Raw genomic sequence first — 24,844 nt, forward strand, 5'->3', positions numbered from 1 at the left:
AGTACTTTCTATTGAAATGGAGTCTTTAAATTGCAATGGGAATGCTGGAAATCCAATTTTTTTGGACGAAAATGATAAGTTTGAAGGTTAAGGTAATTTCAACATTTCAATCGTGAGAAATGTCTAGAATGACGATCAATGACTGAATAGAAAAGAGGGATTTATTAAATTGTTTATTTAGCTATTTTTTTTATAAGAGTTATTTTTCCTATTTTCTTTATAAGTTGTGTTGAAGTAACATTGAAATTGACATTGTTTCATAGATTGGTGCACACATAACCATAGATGCTTTTCACTTGTATCTCGATAAAAAGCATTTATGGGTATGTATGCACATCGTTTCAATGTTAAAGTAACATTGAAATGAACATTGTTTGACACATTGCTGGCATGGATGTATGTATAGAGCCATAGATGTTTTCATTGAGATATGAGTGAGAAGCATCTATGGTTCTAAGCACACCAATGTGTGAAACGAAGACAATTTAAATGTTGCTCCAACTCACAACTCTTTCTTTATTTATAATTGGGGCGTAATAAGTAAAGAGTAATGATTTCGGATGCCCCTCTCTAACATATGCCCCCATCACATAACAGTAGATCATTTGCTTAGTATATGCATTACCATAAATCTTTTTCTCGTGTATCTCAAAGCAAATGATATTTGGTTTGGATAGGGCAGGGCGCGTATGTCAAATGAGAGCGTCATATTGTCACGACTCATAAGTAAAAGTTGAGGTGCCAATAGCAGCGATCCTAAATAACCGTTAAGTGACTATTTTACCCTCTTAATGTTGCCCAAACTCCTCAAAACATCCTATCCTCTTTCTAAACTGTAACTATAAACCCATCGAAGTCGAACTAAACCCTAGCTTAGAAACTCACCATCATCTCTCGTCTTTATCTTTCCTTGTTCTTCTCAAGAGATTTTCGAGCAGAAAGCCCAACGGTTTCGACGGTTCAAGTGTCAAACTCAGATTCACTCTTGAGTTTCAACTGTCGAGGAAGGAGGAACAAAAAAAAAAAAAAAAAAAGCCTAAATCGAATCGTACTGCGAGTATAAGAACATTCTGTAAGTTATATTTTTTGTCTTTCTTTTTATTTCAAATCTGGGTTGTGCTTAAAAACGTGTTTGTTGATTTGGGTTTGAATTTCTTTTCTGTAGATTTTGGATGTTTATGAGTGTTTGGTGGTTGGGAGTTTGTAGTTGAGAGTTTAGAGATTAGGGTTTTGCTTAATAAAGTAGATTGCTGATTTGGTATCAGTGAAGGCCTCAACAACTGATGAGATCTTAAAAAAAGATCACTAATTTTGGGGGGGATTTTTATAGCTAATTTTGTAAGTCATATCAAACGAGATTTGGAGATTGTGTGGTTTGGCGAAGATGTCGTCTGCATCTCCTTCTCCAAATTCCTCACCTGCTGCAGCCCCACCAACTTCTCGTACTTCTAGTCCACCACCATCACCACCTTCAACTTCATCCTCTCCTCCAAACCCCTCTACTAATACTACTAGTCCACCATTGTGAATGAAACAATAGCTGCATTATATATTTTATGTGTCATTCATGTATATTTTGATTCTACCCACACACACTCATTTATATGTTTATTTTGTAAAAATGTAGAATCTCTATCCATTACTTTTAAGAAGCCCAACCCTGTTAAATCCTTTTGTGAGACCAAAAATTATGTATGCCCCAAATGCTGGTATCTGAAAAACATAGAAAGGGATCATTCAGGATAAGTTCAAAAGCGAATTTCTGATTCTCTGCTTCTTAAACTACTACAATTACAATAGTATTTAACATGTGCAGATGTTTAGTGTCGAAAAATCAGGAAACTATTGTCCGATTGGGCATGTATCAGCACTCTGCACAAACCATAATTATAAGTATTTTGATACCTTGTTTATACTACTAATAAGTAATGTAACCTTGGGTTAGCCCATAGGGATGGTCTTAGCGACACATCAAATTTAATAATAGACCAAAGCATGGTGGTTCACATGGCGCAAATGGGAAGATATTCCATAAAAAAAAAATAACAGGTTTATTAAGTTACTACCTAATAGTTGTAGTGGAACTATGGAAGTGACCGTTAAAATTAAAGTATTGCTCCTGTTCCCATCTCATCTAGCAATGCTGTCCCCATACTTAAAAAAACAGAGTGGTTGCAAATTTAGGCTCTTACATCACTTTAGCTGCCTAAGATGATAAATATTTAGATTGTAATATTATAGTTATTGATTTATCTTGCTTAGTCTGCCAACCTATATGATCTGTTTTCCTGGTAATTTTTGTATACTATACAGTGTGATCCTCATCAATGCCCTTTGGAATGGATGCTTATGTTTCAATTTTCTTTCTGGTGTTATGAATAAAGACATATTATTACTATAACTTGGAAGCAGTTGATTGAGATAATGAAACTTCTTATGAAAGAATTGAGTTTCCTTCTTCGTACAAAATTACACTGAACACTGCATTGAGCACATTGGCTATTTACTCTTCCCCCCTATTCAGTCTATTGTGATGTAAATCTCATTTTTTTAAAAGTAAATCTCATTTTTTTGAAAGTAAATCTCATTTTTTTAATGGCGGGACATTTTTATTTGCTAATGTAATCCATAAACAACTCTAGATTGACAAACAGTATGAAGGAGTGACTATGGGTAGTGAAACATCTCGAGATTGACAGAGAAGTGATGCGCAAATGGGAAGATATTCCTACATAGGCATCATAGAAAATTTGGCTAAGTCCCGGACCTTGATCCACACTGGTTGCATTCCATTAGAGTGGCCTAAGGTTCCAATGACGAGCATTTTTTGGGCACTCTTCTGCATCTTCGGTGATCTTTATTTTTATCTCTACCAAGTCATCACTGGATTCACCAAGTAGAAGCATGTGGGATTTGAGTTTTTTGGTAGCCCAGCCTGACTTAAATTTATGTATTAGAATTTAGCATCTTCGATGATCTATAGACATTGTTGGTCGTCTGCCAACTATAGATTTTATTTGTTGTGGTTATCACACCCATTGGACTACAGAGTTTGCATTAAATGTTGGAAGAATTCAATATTAATGGAATTTGCTCATTTCATACTTGTAGGATCGTATATTAAGATGCTGTTGAGATGCTACTTTAGGAAAAATATTAATGGCTGGGAGATCAATTCTTTAGCAAGTCTCATTAATCATATTCTTAATATCTCCCTTTGTTCCTCTTACAAGAAGACAATAGGATTATGCTCAAAGAGTGATAATGGAGTCTTTAAAGTCAATTCATTTTATCATTTCCTTGCAATGTTCGTGAAGTCTTGTTTTGTCTGCTCTCATCATTTGGGAGTCTAGCTTTGTGTCAGTTGCACACAACGCTCGTAATGTAAACCAAGAACAATTGAATAAAAAAGGATAATGTAGCTATTGTCTCATCCACAATATATTTGATATTTTTTAACAGGGGTTAGTCTTCTAAAAAGTAATGGATATAAATTTTTTCCTTCTACTATGTTCTTATTTCTTGCATCTCTTGGTGATAGTTGTTTTGTCCTTTGTATTAGTGTGTGTATAATAGAACCTTATGTTATAGAAACTAATAATATGTGTGCACAGTTCTATAGAGCCTTCTATTTTGATTTTTTTTCTTTGGGTTCTCTTTGATAGTATACCATCTTTTAATTTTCATTAAAAGAGGGGCATAAACATATAGATAGTCTCCGTTCACCTCACCTATAGGATCAAAATTTTTTTCGTGTTGTAATGTAGACATATATGCGTACGGTTAATTACAACATAGTTGTTATAATGATTTTTAATATTGTTATTGTTATAGTTTCTAGATAGATAGAGAGGAAGAATTGAATGATTTGCTTGATGAAGATTTTCTTGATGATAGTGAATTTTGGAGTAATTTTTTTTGAGTGGGATCGAAGGCGCTGTATGGCTGCACACATGGTTTGTCTTGTGACTGCTTATTTTGTTAAGCAGTCTGAGTATATAAATTATGTGGATTGCTCTATAATGCCGAACAAGTTAAAAAGAGAGTGTGTGAGATAAGAACAAGGTTGGAAATGGAATGAGCTGATGAATGCGGTTCTCATCGAGGCATTTGCTCACCAGAATGACAATGAGAATAGAGTTAATGGGACTTTCACAACCATGAGATATGAAAAAATTGTGATTGAATTGAATGAAAGGCTTGGGTATGAATTTAATTAGAAACTTATAAAGAACCGCATGAAAACAATTAAAAAGAACTTCAATGAGTGTTATGATATTTTCATGGGTGGCTTGAGTGGTTTTGCATGGAATCAAGCGACAAAGATGATGGGTGCTGAGCCTGAAGTTTGGAAGGCTTTGATTGAAGTTAAATTTTACTAATAAGTGAATTAGCTTCTAACAAGTCTGCAACTTCCTTACATTCCAAAAAGAGAAAGGCATCATCTTCAATAGATTACTCAGGAATGGAGGATTCAATGAGAGAGGTTGCTTTGGCAATCAACAAAGGAAATGAAATTCTTCAAAAAGGAACTGAAATTCTTGATAAATGAATTCATGAAAGAAATGAGATACTTCAGAGGACTCGAGCACGTGTTTACTCGGAGGATGATGTTTTGATGAGTTGGTAAAGTTAGGAATTGATTCAAAATTACTTGATTGTGCCTACTCTTTCCTCATTGAAAAATCAAGCAAGAATGATGGCGTTTTTTGGTAATTCAATTGAGAGGCATGTGCGATACTTGATGACGATGTTGAATGGTGCTGGAGATTCTTGATTCAGTTTGTTAATACTTTTTGTGATGTGACTTGATTAATACATTGGAGATTCTACTTTGGAGATGTTTTTTTGGATATATAGGCTACTTTTTGAATTAGTTGGAAGTCAATATATGTGTTAGTTTTCGTTTATTTTATATGTTAATGTTTATGCTTTTTTTGTGATATTGGGAGAATGTCGAGATGATGAATCCATGATTTCTGTGTCATAGCAGCCACAAGCCACAATACAAGGTTATAGAATTGATATAAAAGCTTGTTTTCAATTGCCTTGAGCAATCTGTTGTTTTAGGAAATCTTCATGAAGAGTGTTGTTATACTTCCATCTATCTTAATAGGGCTTGGTTGTTGATTATTTTGAGCCATATATTGACTTGGATTTTGGCATGATTGTGTTAGGTAAGGGGAATAATAGTCATTTGACTAAAAATAATTTTTTACAGCTCAACTCATTTATCGACTCTTTAGTCGAGTGTAATGGTTATTTGTTGACTATGAAGGGTGTAATAGTCATTTGACTAAAAATAATTTCTTGGTATGATATTTGGTTGGAAGATGAATATTTATCATGTTTTTTATAAATGAGTTTAGGTGTTTATATTTTGTATAATTGTACAAGTAGAGCTTTGTTCTTTAGACTATGAAGGGTATAATAATCATTTGACAAAAATAATTTCTCTTCTCTTCTTTTATGAATGCTAACCAAACAAGAGAAACTTGGTTTTTTATCTTCTCTTCTCGTTCAGTCCAAACAGGTTGGAGAGAAATTAGGTTTCTCTTCTCTGCTCTCAATCCAAGCATAGCCTTAAGGTAATTAGATTGACACCTATGTTTCCACTTTACAAAAAAGTGGTCATTTTAGATGACAAGGTGTAGAGAAGAGAGTATAAGAAGAGCAAAATTACATATTCTTTTTTTGTCTTCTTGATGTATTTGTAAACAGTGTTGTAAATCGCATATGCGATTTAGGGTTTCTGGTTCATTATACCATGGCATACAAAAGTATGTGATGGCATATGCGATTGCATATTGTAATATGCGATGGCATATACAGTGGCATATTACTCCAATGGGCAATGATTTGACTATTGGAGAATTAAATTCAAAATTTTTTTAATCTATCTTCTCGTACAACTACCCTATTTCCACCCCCTATTCTTGCGTTATTTCTTTTATTCTTTCACTCGTATATATTCTCTTTAAATCTTATTTTTACTTTATTTTTCCAAAATATTGAGTTTATGCATTCTAACATAAGATCATAGTATCCAATGATTAAACTATTAAAGCAAAATCCACGTTAATTATCTAGAGCTAGAACTAGAACTTGATAATTAAAGTAGGCCACCTTTGTATCATGAGTAGTTTATATATAATTGACTATTATCTTCTTGAGTTCTTTTATTCTTGTTACTAAATGAGTAAATGTAATCAATTTGAAAAATGAGTGCCATCCAAGATCCTAATATATTGTTATGGGTATGTTTTTATTTTCTTATATTTTTCTGATTTTTAAAACATTCTTTTTTTCTTATTTTTTACTGTATTTATTTATTTTTTTGAAATAAAAAAATATTTTGTGCAACATGCCACTGCATATGCCATATGCGATTTTGCACATGTGACTACATATGCTGGTCGCATATGCTATTTGATAACGTTGTTTGTAAATTTCTTGTTATAATTCAACTACAAAGAGAGCTCCCTTCAGTCTCATATATAATTCAAAATCCTTCCAATGTATTTTTTAGATTTCTTCTTCTCTTTTGAATTTTTTTTTGTTTATTTATATATTTTTATGGAGGGAAAATTATCCAATTTGGCTGGAACCAACAGTGAATTTTGAGATTCTGATTATTGAGTTTTGTTTATTAATGAATGCAAGAACAGACCCATCTAGAATCATCAATAAGGAAATTCTCATGGATCTTCATCCTTCAATGGCGTTTCTAGGAGTGTTGGAAACCCTAGCAACGGAAATTCAGTTTCTGTGATTAAGAATTCAAGTCAAGTTCATGCTTTGAAGCACAATCCTGTTGTGCTTTGTTCCATCCCCTAAGTGCCATGGGTACTCACCCCTAAAAGACACAGAACCTTGAATGTTGGGCCCACCTCTCGCTTCACTCACACCAGATATTTAGTGATTTCTTGTTATTTATTCAAGTTAGTTGGCTTGATAGTAAACCATTTTCATGGTTTTCACTATGCGTTTCTGAAGAATCTGTTATGAAACCCATTGATGATTGAAGAAAATCAAGGGTTTAGGGGTGATGTTTTTTGAATTACAGAATCTGTTATGAAGCCTTGATTTTCTTTCCATAAATTTAAAGAATGATATAAACAGAACCTGTAGTGTTTATAATTGACGTTTGCCACTTATCTTCACTACTCCTAGAAATTTGCTACAATTCCAAAGAACTTAATTTTCTCACATTCTCCATTGATTCATCTTCACTACTGCTCAAAATTTGCTTTGTTGGATGTTGCTAGATATGAAATTGGTATTTTATGAAATTAGTTGGTTTTACTTGGTGTTTGATTTTGTATTTTATGAAATTATAAAATTACTGTTATTTATGATGAGTTATGGATTTAGTAAATCTTCATATAGTGGTATGTATGTGATACAATTTATTTTCACTATATTATAGTTGTCATGTTTTTTATACAAGTTATCTTTATACATGATTTTTTTTCATATGTTCATTTTTTAGGGGAGGTTCTGCCAAATTTTTGTAAAAAAAACAAGTATATTTTGAGTTTAAAATGATAATATAACTCTTTTATGGATAAAAAGAGTAATTCTTACTTTTTAGGGCGTAATTAGTTGAGTTATAGTGTTAAAAATAGTAATTGGTACTTATTAGGGCATTCTGGTCATTTCACGAGAATCCAGAATGGTTCCCAAACACAAAACTTTGTCAGAAGTTCTTCTCAGAACCTGCATCCAAACACACATCACTTATTCAACTACTTTGATATTACTTCTATTCTAAGTATGCTTCTAAGTTGCCTATAAGTGGTATTCTAAGAATCATCCCTTACAGTAAACCAGAGCCTATTTGGATGTTGGACTCAATCTGCCCAAAATGATCTAATCCCATTTGCAATACCTCCTCTTAAAATGATCTAAGCTTTAATGACAACAGTTGCCGTATGGGAGGAATTTGGCATTGTCACAAGCTCTACCCGTTTTTTTGTTTTTTTTTTTTGGGTAAGTTAAAATTTCATTAAAAGTGGTTAAGACAACAAGCTGAAAAGCAGTACAATAAAGACCTAAGAGTTGGATAAACCACACATCCAATCCAAACTGCTTTCAAAATCAACAAAGAGCACCCATCTAAACTCTATAATTAAAGACCTTGCACCAAAATACGAGAGACTCAAAATAGACAACAACAACTACTCGTCGTCCTGCAAACACTTCCCCTCAAAGTAGTGGCTATTCCTCTTTCCACAATCCCCAACAAACCGCGAAAGGAACAATACTCCACGACTTCCTTTTTGCATCCTTGAAGGTTGGCCCAATAATGAAAGAGACTGAACTCGGCCAGGGAAGCAACCTCCTAACCCGAACAAGGTGAATAAATTGCTCCACAAGTCAGTTGCCACCTCACAATGAAGCAAGAGGTGGTCGATTGATTCTGCGTTCTTCATACATATATGAAAAATGTTCAGCCAGCTAAAACCCCTCCTGATCACCTGATCCAAACTCAGAGTTCTCTCAAGCACTAAAGTCCAAGCTAAAAAAGCCACTTTCGACGGAACTTTTGAACTCCAAATGACTGTTCCCGAAAATAGAGGCAACAACGCTCGAGCCTAAGAAGCATATAAGGAACTAACTGAGAACAATCCTCTCCTGCTCTTGGCCCAAACCCGATTGTCATCCCTATCCTCATAGAGCAAATCATCCCCCAAACAAGCCAACAGGGCTGCCACCTCTTCCAATTCCCAGTCATTTATTCTCCTTATAAAACCAATATCTCAACTCAACACATTCTGGATTTTGAGATTGTAGGAAGAGATGGGTAAGCCTTTCTTGATCGAGAGTTCAAAGCAAACCAGGAACCACTCCATGAATGGAACCTCCCCACACCACACATCCTTCCAAAATCTCATCCTCCTTCCTGATTCCACGCTAAACTGGATTCTCTTATGAATTGAAGGAAGGACATTGATAATCCCCTTCCAGACCCCACAACCATAGGAGGAGCGAATAGGCTTAGTTTCCCACTCGTTGTTTACTCCATACTTTGCTTCCACTACCCTTCTTCATAGATTGCTACTTTCTTCACCGAACCGCTGCAACCACTTTCCTAGAAGGGCTTAATTCATTAACCACAGATATCTGATGCCAAGGCCACCTTCCTTCTTAGGGGTGCACATTTTCTTCCAGCTCACAAGATGGTATTTCCTTCTTCCATGTCGTGTGATGGAGAAAAGTGACCAAAAACATACTGGAATACTAGTCAACACTCTCTTCATAAGAGTTAGTTTCCCGCCTTTGGATAGATAGTTGCACTGCAAAGAGTTGAGTCTTTTACTGACTTTCTCAATCATGGGATCCCACATGGCTTTGCTCCTATATTCCACTTCCTAGGGCAAACCCAAATAGACTGAGGGAAACTGCCCCACTTGACAGCCCAATGCAGCCTCTGGCAACCAAATCGTTGTTTCTCTGTTTCTCTTTCTTCTTTTGTGTTTTTTTTATATATTATTATTGAAGGTTCCCTGTTAACTTGTTTATTGGCATGCTTTAATATTTTTTTTCCTGTTTGAAACAAATGGGATTGTTTTTCTTTCATTTTGAGGAGTTGGTTCTTTTGGTGTAGTTATCAATTCGTAATGATGCTCATAAATTCATCATAAAATGATGCAATTCCAAAGCATCTGCTGCAGTTATGAGCTGTACATTCTACAATTTGGTTTGGTTATATTCTTGAAAAAATCTTTATTGAGGGGTTCGGGATTTCATCTTGCCTGCAAGAGATTCCCATGGTTCATCCACATATACTGTAAGTAGGTCTATTGGTATTTGAATTTTTTTTTTCAATGACTTTAATGCTACAAAAATTGCACAAAACAAATTCAGAATGAATAATAGTTGTATAGATAATCATATTTAAGCAGACAAACTAAATTGTTCATTTTTTTTTTCTTTAAAATTATATATTTTGCAAATTTGAGCTTTTCTATCTACCAAGCACTCATAAACAGTTGTGGGAATTTTCTAGAGTTTCCACCAAGCCCCAATAAAAGCACAAAACTTTATATTTTTATGGCAATGTGTAGCGTATTAAGCAGGGCTATATGTGAAACTCCTTGGTGGAGTTTTCAGTTCAAGCTATTTCCTGATTTGGTTATCTTCCAAGTCTAGTTTTAAAGATTGATCCATTGATTCTGCTTTCTCAGCTTTAGACCCTCTTATGGTTCTTATTCTGGTGGTTATTCAGTATTCTCTCTCTCTCTCTCTCTAATTGTTTTTCTGTATGTTGAGGTTTTGGCTTTTTGGGAATATTTACCACATAGTAATCTCTCACAAAAAAATGTGGTTAATTATTTTTTGAGTATTCCTTTCTGGATTTTCGACTTCATCTTATTTCAGTTACTAGGTCTTCTCAAATTTCTTTGGTTGAGTTGCTTATTCTTCTGGCTATTAGGCTGCATATATCTAGAGAGAAAGAGAAGAAGCTGTTCGAGTTATTTGGATAACTAGCAAAAATGCACTTTGTTAAGAATAAAGCAGGAGGATCGGGGATTTTGATAAACAGATTGTCCGCTCTTCTGAAATCTTACAAGGGGACACGTTCACCTGTTGAATTTTTGCTGGGACAGTTGGTTTGTGATGTGGGTGTGACTGATTTTTCTTCCACAGCGGTAGGGAGAGCAATCAGTACGGGAATAGATGATTCAGTTAAAAGGGTATGGAATCTCTCTGACAGTTAGTAGTAACATTGTTGTCATTTATTATTATTATTATTATTATTTTGGTTATTTATTATTGGGGCTAATTTATTAATTTCTTAACATATTTACATTTTCATTATTACATGAAAAAAAGGGAAAGAAACAAAATTGCTAGAAATTGTGTTCTAGATGTGGTTTCTATCAAATTTATTTATTTAAAAAAAAAAGAAGCTTGGAGCAAGAATATTATACTGAGGGCGAATTTTTTATATTAAGGTGAGACTTTTTGCAGCTAGATAAAATAGTAGAACAATTACAAAGTAAAGCTATCATGTATCCGCATTATTTTGGAAGCCAAGTGATTCAATTTGGTTCATTGCCATATTGTTGGGATGAGGTTATTCATATTTGGGGTAAATATCATCAATTTGTTCAATTATCAAATCTCAGTGTTTGAAATGCTTTTAGTTCGTTGAGCAAGAAAAGAATAAAGAGTGCTTGATTTAGAGTGAGGCTTTGGGAGAAAGTTACCTCAATGGACTTTCTTTGGTCCAATCCAGTTTGGGATAGGGCAATGCCACTCGTTGCATTCACAGAGGCTCTTGTGTAATGTGGGCCTGTGATGTTTGTTATCTTCTAGATCTTTATTGGACTATTAGTTATAATTCTCAACCACGTAGTGTCGTCCTCTTTTACCCGTATATTCCCTGGTGCTTGAGAAAACCAAAAGACAATAAAACATAAAAAACAAACTGAGAAAACAAATTATCAACTGAAGGTGCCAGCTTGCATAGTTATTTAAAGTCTCTTTGAGCGTTGAGATCACGACCTGGGTTCAATATCGATTAATTACTAACCACTAACTTGCTTGCTTATCAAAAGAAAAGAAAAAAAAAAGATCAACTAGCTTGTAAAAGAAAATTATATCAATGAAGGCTGGGGCTAAAACTATAACTAGTTGGGCTTTAAGGGCACAAGAAAATCACACAATAACTAGAGTAAGAGTTTTGAACTGACTACCAATCCTCCTATCTAGAAGCTGAATTGTCAAATGAAGCCCCCTTGAAATCCTGGGTAATGGAATTCCAATAAAATAGAAAAGCTTTAATCTTTGAAATGAGTGCCAAAATATCCGATTGTCATCAAAGATATGTTTAGAGCTATTATATTTATATTTATCTTTCTTTCCTGATAATGGGGGAATTGTGCGTATCAAAAAAAATAATGGGGGAATTGCCAGTTACACAGTGGCAGACAATAATAAGTATTTATGTATTATAATTAATATCACAATTTGCATGCTTTTCGGCCATGATTGCCTTAATGAATTTATCCATCTCTTCGAATCTGGTTGGAATTTCTGTGGTTCATCCTGTTATCAATTGAGCGGAGATGGTCACATACCTTGTAAACAAGGACTTAGTTGGTACAAGATAGGGTGTGAGGTGGAAGATCTTCTGGTTATCATTGCGAAGAATGCTTGTGTGTGGAACAATAATTGTATTCTATAAAACTTAGATTCTTTTATGTGATATGGAAAACCAGTCTTTTGATAATACAGTTTATGAGTATATACCTGAATTCCAGCCTTGCAACTATAGTTGAATGTTAAAACTTTTTGCTGATGACGCAATTGCAGGTGATATTGAAGTCAAGTCATATAAAAAGGACCACATCTGATGCAAATTGGATGAAAAAGGTGAAGAGACCTGTGTTTTTTTGTTACAAAATTCTCTCTTTTCCATTTTATTTTCACCAACCACATAACTTGAGACTGATCATTCTGCTTCACTTTTGTCCTGCAGGAGGTACCTTGGACTGATGGTCAGTTGTAAAATTTTTTTCTTCAAATTATTTGTTTTCCTTAATACCAATAACCATCATACTTTTCTTCTAACAATGCAAAGATTGCAATATAGTCTACTTGGGATTTCTATTGTTATTCCAATGTTGTCTGGCCATTGGTACGGTGATTTGGTGTAGCTTTTCTATAAAGGGAACAGTTGGATAAGGATGTCCACATTTCTGACCTTTATCCACCTATCCTTACTGGGTACTGATGGGTGGAAATGGGTCAAGGCTCTCCCACCTTACAGATTATAGGGATTACAAATTATCTTTGATGGAATGGTTAAATTAGAAAATTTTCCGGCTTGAGGGTCTTAGATGGTTCTTCATTATGACAGATTTTCTTACTAGCAACTTTGACGGTTCAAGTAAGGACTAAAACAACCTAGATAAATTTCAGATACTATTGTAATTAAGTGCTAAAGAAGTGGTGAGAATGTAAACCACTTCTGCATTATGGCCATTGGTATGGTGATTTGGTGTAGCTTTTCTATAAAGGGAACAGTTGGACAAGGATGTCCACATTTCTGACCTTTATCCACCCATCCTTACTGGGTACCAATGAATATCAAGGGGGTTGAAACCCATCAGTAGACGGTTCAAGGTTCTCCCACCTTACAGATTATAGGGATTACAAATTATCTTTACTGGATGGTTAGATTAGAAAATTTTCCTGCTTGAGGGTTTTAGATGGTTCTTAAATATGACAGATTTTCGTACTACCAACTTTGATGGTTCAACTAAGGACTAAAACAACCTAGATAAATTTCAGATACTATTGTAATTAAGTGCCAAAGAAGTGGTGAGAATGTAAACCACTTCTGCATTATGAAATGGCATCTTCTATCTGGTCCCATTTTTTTCAACTTCTCTGCCCTTATTGGATTCTCTTCTAGATCGTACTTTTCTCATTTTCAAAGTGGGTATCTCACAACTTCAACTCTCTAGTTTTTATATTATTTTTCCCGCGTTTACAAATTTTTGGAGGAGGAAAGTGTATTTAGTAAGATGGGCTAGGTATTAAAAAAATTATATTTGATGAATGCGGCTTTATTGGGGAAATGACTTTTGAGATTTGGTGTTGAGGAAGATAGCCTTTGGTGAGAAGTGTTGGTGGCAAATTTTGGGTTTGGTTTGAATGGGTGAGTGTGTGGTTCTGCTAATTTGGCGCATGGTTGTAGAGCGTGTAAAGGAATTCTTAGTTTCAAAGTAGGTTTGAGGGTGGGAGGGAGTCTGTTTCTAAGAAGATATGTGGTGTGAGTAGTCATCTCTTATGTTGCATTTCCCTTATTTATATGTAATATCGTAAAAGTAAAATCTTCCGAGTAGTTCGTTCATTGTGCGTCCGGTGAGTGTGGTGGTTTGGCATTTTGGCTTCTGGAGGAACTTTAATGATGGGGCATTGGAGGGGGTTGCTTCTTTGACAAGTTGGGAATCCGAATGGTATGTTCTCAACCAGTTTGTTTTATCCTTCCCTTCTGGTTCCAAGTATTCACCATTTTCGTGTGTCAGCAATTTGGGGCCCCAAGGTTCTGTCATAGGTGACATTCTTTATTTGGTTTGCTGTTTGTGGTAGTATTCTCACCCTAGATCAAGTCATCAAGAGAGGTTACCCTGATCAATATAGGATCAGGTTTGTAACCTTCTTGTGGGCGTACGGTGCCTATTGTCGGATGTTTTTTATCTTTGTTTCTTTGGGCCAATCATCTCGACCTCCTTTCTCTTTTATAATAAAAATAAAATAAAATAAAATTGTGATCGGTGGTTTTAACTTTCCCCTTGATTGTTAATAAGAATGCAGGTGCCAGCTAGCTTAGTAAAGTCTTTGGGTGAAGATACCATACAAATGGGTTAAATTCCCACATATATCAAGTTATTGATCTCATAAAAAATATAAAAAATAGGCTAACTGAATAGGAAAAAAAAAATTGATCCCTCCTAAGGAAGAATAGATTAAGCTAAATTTTTTGATGGATGCTTGTTTGGTGGCTCTTCTTGCAACTTTAAGGGAGAATCATTGTTGTTTGCTCAGGCACGTATTGGATTTTAAGAAAGAATCATCTTGAAGGCCACTATCTAAAATTTGCAGCCTTTGCAATGATCCTTTCCATTTCATGGTCACTTTGTTTTAAATGTTTTTCTTTTTAAGGATCTTTGATGGGAAGGAGAAGCCCTTGCATATGGTTATCGTCTCTATTTTGAGGCTTATCTTGTCTTGGAGTAAGATTATGAATGCATTTAGAGAGGTTTTCTATGAAGACTTCTTGTTTTAGTGGGATTCAGTTTATGAAGCTTGAATGCTTTTTCAGTTTGATTGTCACTTCTTTTCCTTATCATTGTTTTGTTGGGCTGTTAGCTTGCCCCCCCCCCCCCCCCCCCCCCCTTCTCTCTCCCCTCCTTTTTCCCCTTATTTTAATAAAATTATTTGCTTATAAAAAAAAGGATACTCTTTAAAAGATTGAAGACCCATTCCTTGCCTTCCCATACATTTGGTGTATGTGTGGGGAAGTGTGGGTGGGTGTTAGGTAAGGAGTGGAATGTGCTGATTTTTTGTGGGGATGATATTTATGGTGAGGAGATCATCCTCACAAGAGATCATCTTCACAAAAAATAACCCATTCCAAAATTTCTGACCATTGTTGGGACTTCTCATAAGTATCGGACTCTTAGATTCGATTCTATTTTAGTAGTTCTCTTACTTTAGGAATCCATAGTTGATACTTAGTAGGAAATAAATTAAGTTTTTGGAGGAAGACCCCCCTAGAAGTTGGATCAAATTTATTCTTAGGATTTAAGGATCCTATCATCTAGTATTAGAGCAAAAGATCTTGGTGCCAAAGAAGGTGATTGTTAAGGAGCTGAGTGAGAGAATCGACTTGTTTGAGCCTCGGTTTGATTAAATAAACACTGATATTCATAAGTTGAAAGAAGGGATGCGGGTGATTCAAACCACCCTGGTATGTTTGGTTGCAAACCAACCACCTGTTTGGGAAGCCCCACGTGCTCATGCTAATATACAACAAAGAGTCGAAAATCAACTAGGCATTATACCAATACAAGGTCGTCCGCTTCGTATCGATTTTCCAAGGTTCGACGGGGATGATCCAGAAGGTTGGATTTTTCGGGCTGAACGATATCAACAGTTTAACGGCTTGACCGATGAACAAATGGTTTCCGTAGCCTCAGTTCACCTAACCAGAGATGCCATTGCATGGTATTGTTGGATGTCTTGTTCGATCGGATTAATGTCATGGACCCAATTCACTCGGGCCATATGCTCTTGCTTTGGTTCATGGGAATTCACAGATCCAGGTGCAACATTAGCTAAACTTAAACAAACCAATACAGTTCGTGAATTTCAGGGTCTATTTGAGAAGCTTGCCAATTGAGTTACTGATTTACCAGTCATTCTTAATTAGTTGCTTCATCTCGGAATTGTGCAACAACATACGTGCTGGGGTTCAGCTATTTCGGCCTGCCTCACTAATCGAAACATTCGACTTGGCTATTTGCCAAGAAGAAATTATTAAGTTAACCCAAGAATTTTCTATATGTCGACCACTTTCTAGGCTTATTGTTGCTCAGCCTATTCCTTTTTCTAACTCTGTCACTATACCGACACATCTTCTGATTCGGCGACTTACAATTGAGGAGCAAATTGAACGATGCAAGAAGGGCTTATGATCTAATTGTGATGAATTCTTCAAACTCGGGCACGGTTGCAAGCTACCACAACTTTTGCTTCTAGAAGGGGACGTGTCTCAAATGGAAGGGGAGACCAAGAATGATGAGGACAACACGAAGCTTGAGATATCTCTTCATGCTATTTCGGGCTCTAATCACGCACTATGAGCCTTATAGGCTATTTGAAGCAGTGTTTAGTTACAGTTTTAGTCAACTCTGGATCAACCCATAACTTTTTTTTTTTTTTGATCAGTTAAGATAAATTTTATTGAAAAGAAGAACGAGGGGGGTCGAGGGGACCAACCCAAAACAAACAGAGGAAACAAGAAAAAAAGGAAAACCACAACAAAGCGAGAGCAACAAATCACTTTTGTGACAAATAACAGACCCTATCCCATGTCACAATGAAATCTTCAAAGAAGACCCCCCTTAAATTCCTTATACAGTTTGCTCCAAGAAAACATGAGGTCCAAAATCGAAAGAACTAGTCCTTCCAACGTAAACACCTTCCCCTAAAAAATACAGTGATTGCGATCTATCCAAATTCTCTAGCAAATCGCAAACGAAGCCAATAACCAAAGAATCCGTTTAGATGATGAGAAAGATCCTCTCCATGCCAATCAAGAATCCAAAGCCGACTTGATTGATCTGGGAAAACATCCCACTATACCAAACAAGGATAAGAAGTACAATCAAATGTGGTGCGCCACCTGGTAATGAATGAGTAAGTGATCCACCGTTTCCTCCTGTAATTTACACATACAACACTAATTCGGAGAAATAAAACCTCTTTTGATTAACTGATCCATAGTTGCGAGTCTCCCTAAAGCCGCCAACCATAGAAAAATCGATATCTTAGGAGGAATCTTACCACCCCATAACTTCTTGCATCCATCACAAGCTCAACAATGTGGCTGTTTGTTATCTAAGTCTGATCCCATACAAGTTACCATCACCAATGGAGGTACCCTCTTTAGCCACGGTATGTGTCAAAATGTGCGTATCAACCTCCAAGGGTACGAATTAAAGTTGGATTTTTTCTTATATGGTTTTGGGTGCAGAATGGCTTCGTTCCCCAGGTACCATTTCATGAGATTTTGCATAATTACTTATGACCTTTATGATTGATAAGAAGACCTACACATTGATAGGTAACGGTTCCCCCATTGAACTCGTTGCCAACCAAAGGGAGTTGCATTGCTTATTCTAGCAGGCCAATCATGGGTTTCTTTTCTAAATATTAGAGAAAGTACCCCCTTTCAATGATTCTGTGCTGCCACCAGCTATTCTCAGCATTCTTACTAAATTTTCCAACATTTTTGGTGAGCCCAATAGACCACCTCCTCCATGTGCACATGATCATCGTATACCATTGGTTCTCGGTAGCTCACCAACCAATGTGAGACCTTATCGGTATCCTTATTTTCAAAAGGCAGAAGTTGACAAAATTATAAGAGAAATGATTGAGGCTGGGTTAATCCATCCCAGTGTAAGCCTTTACTCTTCTCCGATATTATTGGTGTACAAGAAGGATAACTCGTGGCGTATGTGTGTGGATTATAGGGCTCTTAACAACATTACAATCAAGGATCGATATCCCATTCTAGTGATTGATGAGCTTCTTGATGAATTGCATGGGGCAATAGTTTTTTAAAGCTTGATATTCGTTCCAGGTATCATCAGATTCGTCTTCATGAACCAGATATTCAAAAGACGGCTTTCCGGACAAATGATGGGCACTATGAGTTTCTTGTGATGCTTTTTGGACTCTCCAACACACCTGTAACTTTCCAAAATCTCATGAATGAAAAATTCCGGCCTTATCTGAGGAGGTTTGTGCTAGCATTCTTTGATGATATTTTGGTTTATAGTTCTTCCATGCAAGAAGACATTGAGCATCTTTCTTTGGTTTTGCAATGTCTTTCCCAACACCAATTGTATGTAAAACGTTCCAAGTGTTCTTTTGCTCAGTCCATTGATTACTTGGGACATGTCATTTCTGGTAGTGGTGTACGAGTTGATCCAGAAAAAATTCAATCCGTTCTTGAATGGCTGAAACCTATTACTCCTGAAACCTATTACTCCCAAGGCCATAAGGGGATTCCTTGGCCTTAGCGGGTACTATCGTAAGTTTGTAAAAGACTATGGGAAACTAGCAGCTCCTTTAAGTAATATGCTCAAGAAAGATTCTTTTACTTGGCCTATGGAAGTAGAACTCGCATTTGAATTGTTGAAGAAAACTATGACATCCACACCGGTGTTAGCCCTACCTGATTTTTCTAAGGAATTTGTGCTGGAATGTGATGCTTCTGACGGTGGCATAGTGGCTGTTTTGATGCAAAAGGGGCGACTATTAGCCTTTGCAACTAAGGCACTATCCGAAAAAAATTTGAACTTATCCATTTACGATAAAGAGATATTGGCCATCATCTTTGTAGTTAATAAATAACGGCCATACTTGTTGGGTAGATATTTTAATATTCTCATAGATCTCCGTAGCCTTAAATATTTTTTAGAACAAAGTGTATTCTCTTTTGAGCAACAAAAGTGGGTGGCCAAGCTACTTGGGTATGATTATGAAATTCTTTATCGCAAGGGAATCGAAAATATCGTTGTCGATGCACTCTCTAGGCAATTTGAAGATACTCAAATATTCGCCATCTCACAACCACTTTTTTCTGTAACCCATGACATTAGTGTTGATTGCTACAACGACCCGGATATGGCGGCAATCATTAATTGTCTTCAACACTCTTCGTCCCCGGATCCACATTATACTCTAGTCGCTGGTATTCTATGATATCGTGGACGCATTGTTGTTCTATCTAATTCTCCACGGTTTTCTAAAATTCTGACAGAATTCCATGCTTCTCCTATTGGCTGTCATTCGGGTTTCCTACGTACGTATAAATGGATTACTTGCAATTTTTACTGGAAGGGCCTTAAACGTGCCACCAAGCAATTTGTGGCGGAATGTGATATGTCAGTGCAATAAGGCGGAATTGGTCTCTCCTCCCGGTCTTCTACAACCACTTGCAGTTCTGGATCAGGTATGGATGGATGTCTCCATGGACTTCATTGATGGGTTGCCTCATTCTTATAGAAAAACTTCTATTTTGGTTGTGGTGGACTGTTTATCTAAGAACGCCCATTTCAATGCGCTCAAGCATCCTTATTCTGCGTCATTAGTGGCTGAAATCTTTATTCGTGATGTTGCTAAACTCCATGGAATGCCACGTTCAATTGTTAGTGATCGGGATCCTCTACTTACCAGTCAATTTTGGGAGGCTTATTTTGAAATGCAAGGCTCACAATTTTGTCAAAGCTCCGCATACTATCCTCAATCCGATGGGCAGACCGAGGTGGTGAATCGTTCTCTTGAGGCTTATTTGCGTTGTTTTGTTAGCCAACGTCCTTCTTCATGGACCACATGGCTTCCTTGGGCTGAATGGTGGTACAAAACATCGTATAATCCTTCCATAAAGATGTCCCCATTCGAAGTTGTTTCTGGGTACTCACCACCTCGTATTACTTCATATTTACCTGGTGCCACGGCCGTCCATTAAGTTGATTTGGCACTTCGTGATCGTGACTCAATTTTAAAATTGCTTAAGGAGAATTTGCAAGAAGCACAGGCTCGTATGAAATTCTTTGCGGATCGAAAGTGCACAGAATATTCCTTCAACATGGGAGATTGGGTTTTCCTTCGTACACAACCTTATTGCCAACTTACACTTGCTTCGGGTGGCTTTGATATCGCCTCTATTATATGGCTCTTTTCAGATTCTCTCACGCATTGGGGATGTGGCTTACAAGTTGGATCTCCCATTGAATTGTCGAATTCATCCTGTCTTCCATGTATCATGCCTCAAGAAGAAATTGGGATCTCATGTTCCAGCACTTGCTCATCTACCTCCTATAACAGATGATGGCACATATTTTTGGCAGCCATTACTAATTTTGGACCGTGGAATTTTTAAAAAGCACAATTGGAGAGTTACAAGATTATTGGTTCTATGGGAGGGTCTCTCTCATGAAGGTGCGACTTGGGAAGATTACGATGCGTTTGTTGCCTGTTTTCTAGATTTTCCGACTTGAGGACATCTTGGTTCTCTAGGGGGGAGGGGATGTTAGCACTCATATGTATCGGACTCCTAGATTTGATTATATTTTTGTAGTTGTCTTACTTTAGGTATCCATAGTTGATAATTAGTAGGACTCTTCTTTATTTTCTGTTAGTATGACTTTACTTTCTGTCGTTGGTGTGATAAACCCTATAAATTAGAGAATGTTATTCATAATACTGATTAGGAAATAAATTAAGTTTTTGGAGGAAGATCCCCCTTGAAGTTGGATCAAATTTATTCTGAGGATCTAAGGATCCTATCACCCATCAAAAGTAGTTTACAAAAAATGGATGGTCCATGATACTTCATCTTGTAAACTGAGGTTAGAAGTTGCAGAATGGGCTGATATTTTGTTTGGATGATCTCCTCATCCATATAGGACGAAACGCGTTGGACATTTAGTTGGCTGTTGATCCTGATCCATAAGGACGGTTCAGCAGCCCTAAAGTTTGCCAAGTTTGGTGCCAAACATTTTTCAAAATATGGGTTAGAAGCTTTGGAGTGAGCTGATTTTTTGTGAGGATGATCTCTTCACCGTAGAGATCATCCTCACAAAAAATCAGCCTATTCCAAAACTTCTAACCCTATCAAAAGTGATTTACAAAAAATGTTTGGCACCAAACTTGGCAAACTTTAGGGCTGCCGAACCGCTCCCATATATATATATATGGATGGGAAGTATTCGGAGACCCTAAAGAGAGCCGAACATTGTGCCAAACATTTTTAAAAATAAGAGTTAGAAGAATGGGCTGATTTTTTGTGAGGATGATCTCTATGGTGAAGAAATCATCCTCACCACAAAATCAGTCCATTCCAAAACTTCTAACCCTAGTTTACAAGTTGAAGAATCATGTACTGTCCGATTTTTATAAACCACTTTTCATGTGGTTTGGAATTTCGGAATGGGATGATTTTTGGTGAGGTTGATCTCCTCATCATAGAGATCATCCTCACAAAAAATCAGCCCATTATGAAAAATGTTTGGCTCTCCTTAGGGCCTCCAAACGCCACCCTATATATATGGATATGTATTTCTTAATGGAAGAAAATAACATGCTATTTCGAAAATCTACAATTTGTTGATCAAGTGATTTAACTATATTTTTTTCACCAGGAACCAGCTCTGTCTTGTTCAGAAGATGGCAAGCTAAAGAGTGTGCAATTAGTTTTCTAACCCCAAATCGAATCAGTAAATATCATGAAGGGCACCGCATGCTTCCTTCCTTTGCTAGATCCCTAGCATCCAGTTCAGCTTCTCAGTCATCAGGAAAAAACCGACAAGAGGTTTGAAGTTCAAACTGAAGTTGATTTTCTTATATGTGCATTACCTACATGCCCTTCTGAGTTCAATATTTGTAGGTTCAATTAGAATGATGCTCCTGTATGCACATGTACATGTATCCACTTGTTTGTTCATATTTCCATTCATGTAATTTCGCTGCACCCCCATTCATCAGTATGTCCAATCAACGCCCACACCACAACTAGGTTGGAGCTGCAAGTTTTACATTTCAATTGAATGTCTTGTTTTTCTTGTTGTAGCATAGAAAAGATGTAGCGACAGTTGACGATCCCTTTGATGCTCCGACATACAATATTCCTGAGAAACCGGTTACATTTGCTGAGGGGGCTTCCTACGGTGTTATCATACTTGCAGGGCTTGGTGTTGCAGCAGCTGCTGGATATGCTGTTTTCAAGGAGCTCATCTTTGAACCCAAAGAGTAAGAACTAAAGTTACTCCTGTTAAGCTACTTCTCACGGTTAGAAGGACCTTACTAGTATTCGAAGAGTTATATTTGTTTTGATTTTAAAGAGGTAAAATCGCATTTCATGTTTTAGATACAAGATTTTTGGGAAAGCTCTCAAGAGGGTTCAGGATGACAGTCAGGTTAGAAGGATAGTTTCCTTTTACTTGTATTCTTATTTTATTGAAGTTTGGTTTGTGTTTATTAATTACATGAGTCTTGAACCTTACATTATCAGGTTAGAGTGAGAATAGGGTCTCCCATTACGGGATATGGTCAGGAAAGCAGAAACCGAGCTGCTCGACAGCGGATTCCCAATAGGACATGGACTGATGAAGACGGTGTTGAACGGGTTGAGGTAACATCTTGACACAAGTATTTGGAAATCTTTGTTTTTTTCTTTACTTGGTCTATTTCTAGAAAAATTACTTTTAGCAAGTTTTCTTAGTATAAACATATGATTACATGAAGAACCTTATTAGAATTGGATTCATATTAAATTTATTGCAGGTTAACTTCTATATTCGAGGACCCCATGGAGCTGGAAAGGTTTACAGTGAGATGTTCAAAGACAAAGTGGACAAGCAGTGGAAGTTCACATACTTGATTGTTGAGATCAAATCGCCTTCACCAGCACAGTTGATGCTGGAATCTTATGTCCCGGCTTAAGATTGTAGAGGATGAGTACTAGAAGGAAAAGCTTGACGAGAGAGTTCTCTCTCACAATATAAAAAGTGAGATCAATATGGTTTCTTTTCAAATACTGACCGGCTCTATACCTTCAGATGCAGCAGAGATGGGGAACGTGCGGGTGCAACATAATTTAATTAAATCTTGTGTTAGTTTACTCTCACCCTTTGCTTTGGTTTGACTAGTGTCACAATTTTTGCTATGCCGTTAATTTTATAACCTCATACTATTTATCACCATGCAGCTTGTGATTGCTTTATTATTTCATAATAAATATTTAAAGCATTTTTTTTATGATTAATTTTTTTTTTGTACCTATGAAGTTCTAGGTGAATTATACTTCCCACAATTTTTTCTTTTTATCACTATTCTCTTAATTGCAATTACGACTTATATATATATAGATCCCTTGACTGAAGGAAAAAAAAAAAAAACAATCCCAACAGATTAAACAATTTTCCTATGGTTGAGATTGATCCTCAGGATAAGTTATCTCCTAGATTTGGGTTTTCAAGATGCACATAAATTTCAATTGTTGATGTTATCTCTAAACTGTATGTGTGTGTATATATAGGGTCTTTTACGACTGCCCACATTAGACAGACTGTGTGTTGGGAGTCAAAAATTGTCTTACATGGATTAAAAGTTTTGATTTGAGTTGAATTTTTGTGAGGATGATTTCAATGGTGAGATCATCCGATAAAAATAAAAAATAAAAAATCCTTACATTTTTAAACTTGTAACCCCAATAAAAAATGGTTTATAAATTACCAGTAAAAATTGACTGTACAAAATTCTTCAACTTGTAAATCTGTTTTAATGGGGTTGGAAATTTCAGAATGTGTTTGTTTGTTTGTTTGTCTTTATGGTGAGGAGGATCACCTCTCCATAAAGACCATCTTCACAAAAATCAGCCCAATGCGAAACTTTTAGCTCATCAAAGGCTAATTTTGAATCCTAACATGGTTTCCCTTAGGCCTGTCAACTGACACGATTAGAATTGGATTGAGGTGTGTATCTGAATTTGAATAAAAAAAAAAAAAAAAAATTGGCATTCGAATTTGAATCTGATTAACTTATCTGATATCTAACAAAATCAGATTCGGATTAAAATTTTAAAAAACCTTTGATTTTCTATTCGTCTTCCATTTTGATTCATATTCACCCTGTATAAGCAAGCCCCTTGATTATGTTTCTCAAATCCAGTAGTCTTCCACCTTTGATCCGTCTTCACCTTTGCCCCAAAAAAAAACCTTAAATTTTTTTCTCAGACCCATCATCTTAAACTTGTAAAATAAACAGTCCTTCACTTCTTCTCATCTTCTTCTTCTTCTTTTTCTAGCCCTTCTCTCTCTATCAGCTTCATCTCCTCTTTTTCTCATCTTAATCTTCTTCCTCGTCCTTTTTCTTGCAACCATATGGAGTAGAGGTTAAAGACTTTGCAAAGTTGATGATTGTAAGCGTTGTTGATGGTCTAGGAAAAAAAATAATTAGTTTTTAAAACCTGGAATTGACGAAAGTGCCTCTCATTGATAACATAGCATTCATGACACTAACTTACGACTGATAGCCTAACATTATAGCTTGTTAAACTTAAATGACTAATAAAAGAAGTTGCAATCAGTTCGAATTTTACTGGATCGGATGCTGCTACATCCAAATTCGTATCTGAAATGGATTCAAATATTAAAATCATATCCCAATTCGATTTTGATAACCATAATTTTTGGATATTTGTATTGAATTTAGATTTTCGACTATCCCATTGACAGGCATAGTCCTCCCGAATGTGGGCTGCCGAACGTGCTCTCTCTCTCTCTTTTATAAACAGTCCATGATCTTCAACTTGTGAATTGGGGATGGTCTCCTTATTAAAAATCAGCCAATTTCAAAACTTCTAACCTCATCAAAAGTGATTTACAAAGAACCGTTATCATAGTTGTTGTATGAATAGTTATATACATATGGGTCGGGTTCCGTGTACACAAATATCTACTCGTATATCTATAACGTGATTTGTCCTAGTGGCTAAAAGTTTCGGATTGAATTGATTTTAGGTGAGGAT

General features: G+C 36.2%; 1 protein-coding gene across 2 annotated transcripts; it reads left to right on the plus strand.

The window, feature by feature from the left end:
• Positions 1-805: 805 nt before the first annotated feature.
• On the plus strand, positions 806-23,740 carry SD3 (import inner membrane translocase subunit). Of its 2 annotated transcripts, none has more exons than XM_086417375.1 (9): positions 806-1,072; positions 10,439-10,700; positions 12,325-12,384; positions 12,491-12,509; positions 21,459-21,628; positions 21,887-22,065; positions 22,184-22,232; positions 22,328-22,447; positions 22,600-23,740. In XM_086417375.1, the coding sequence occupies exons 2-9, from the start codon at positions 10,500-10,502 to the stop codon at positions 22,756-22,758; spliced, it is 957 nt and encodes a 318-aa protein (XP_086273501.1). In that variant the 5' UTR covers positions 806-1,072; positions 10,439-10,499; the 3' UTR covers positions 22,759-23,740. The 2 variants fall into 2 exon arrangements, with proteins under 2 accessions (XP_086273501.1, XP_086273502.1); XM_086417376.1 differs by lacking the exon at positions 806-1,072 and adding an exon at positions 9,634-9,793.
• Positions 23,741-24,844: the final 1,104 nt, after the last annotated feature.

This window comes from Akebia trifoliata, chromosome 11 (assembly GCF_017979445.1).
Source record: "Akebia trifoliata isolate Shusen 1 chromosome 11, ASM1797944v1, whole genome shotgun sequence".
Classification (NCBI taxonomy): domain Eukaryota; kingdom Viridiplantae; phylum Streptophyta; class Magnoliopsida; order Ranunculales; family Lardizabalaceae; genus Akebia; species Akebia trifoliata.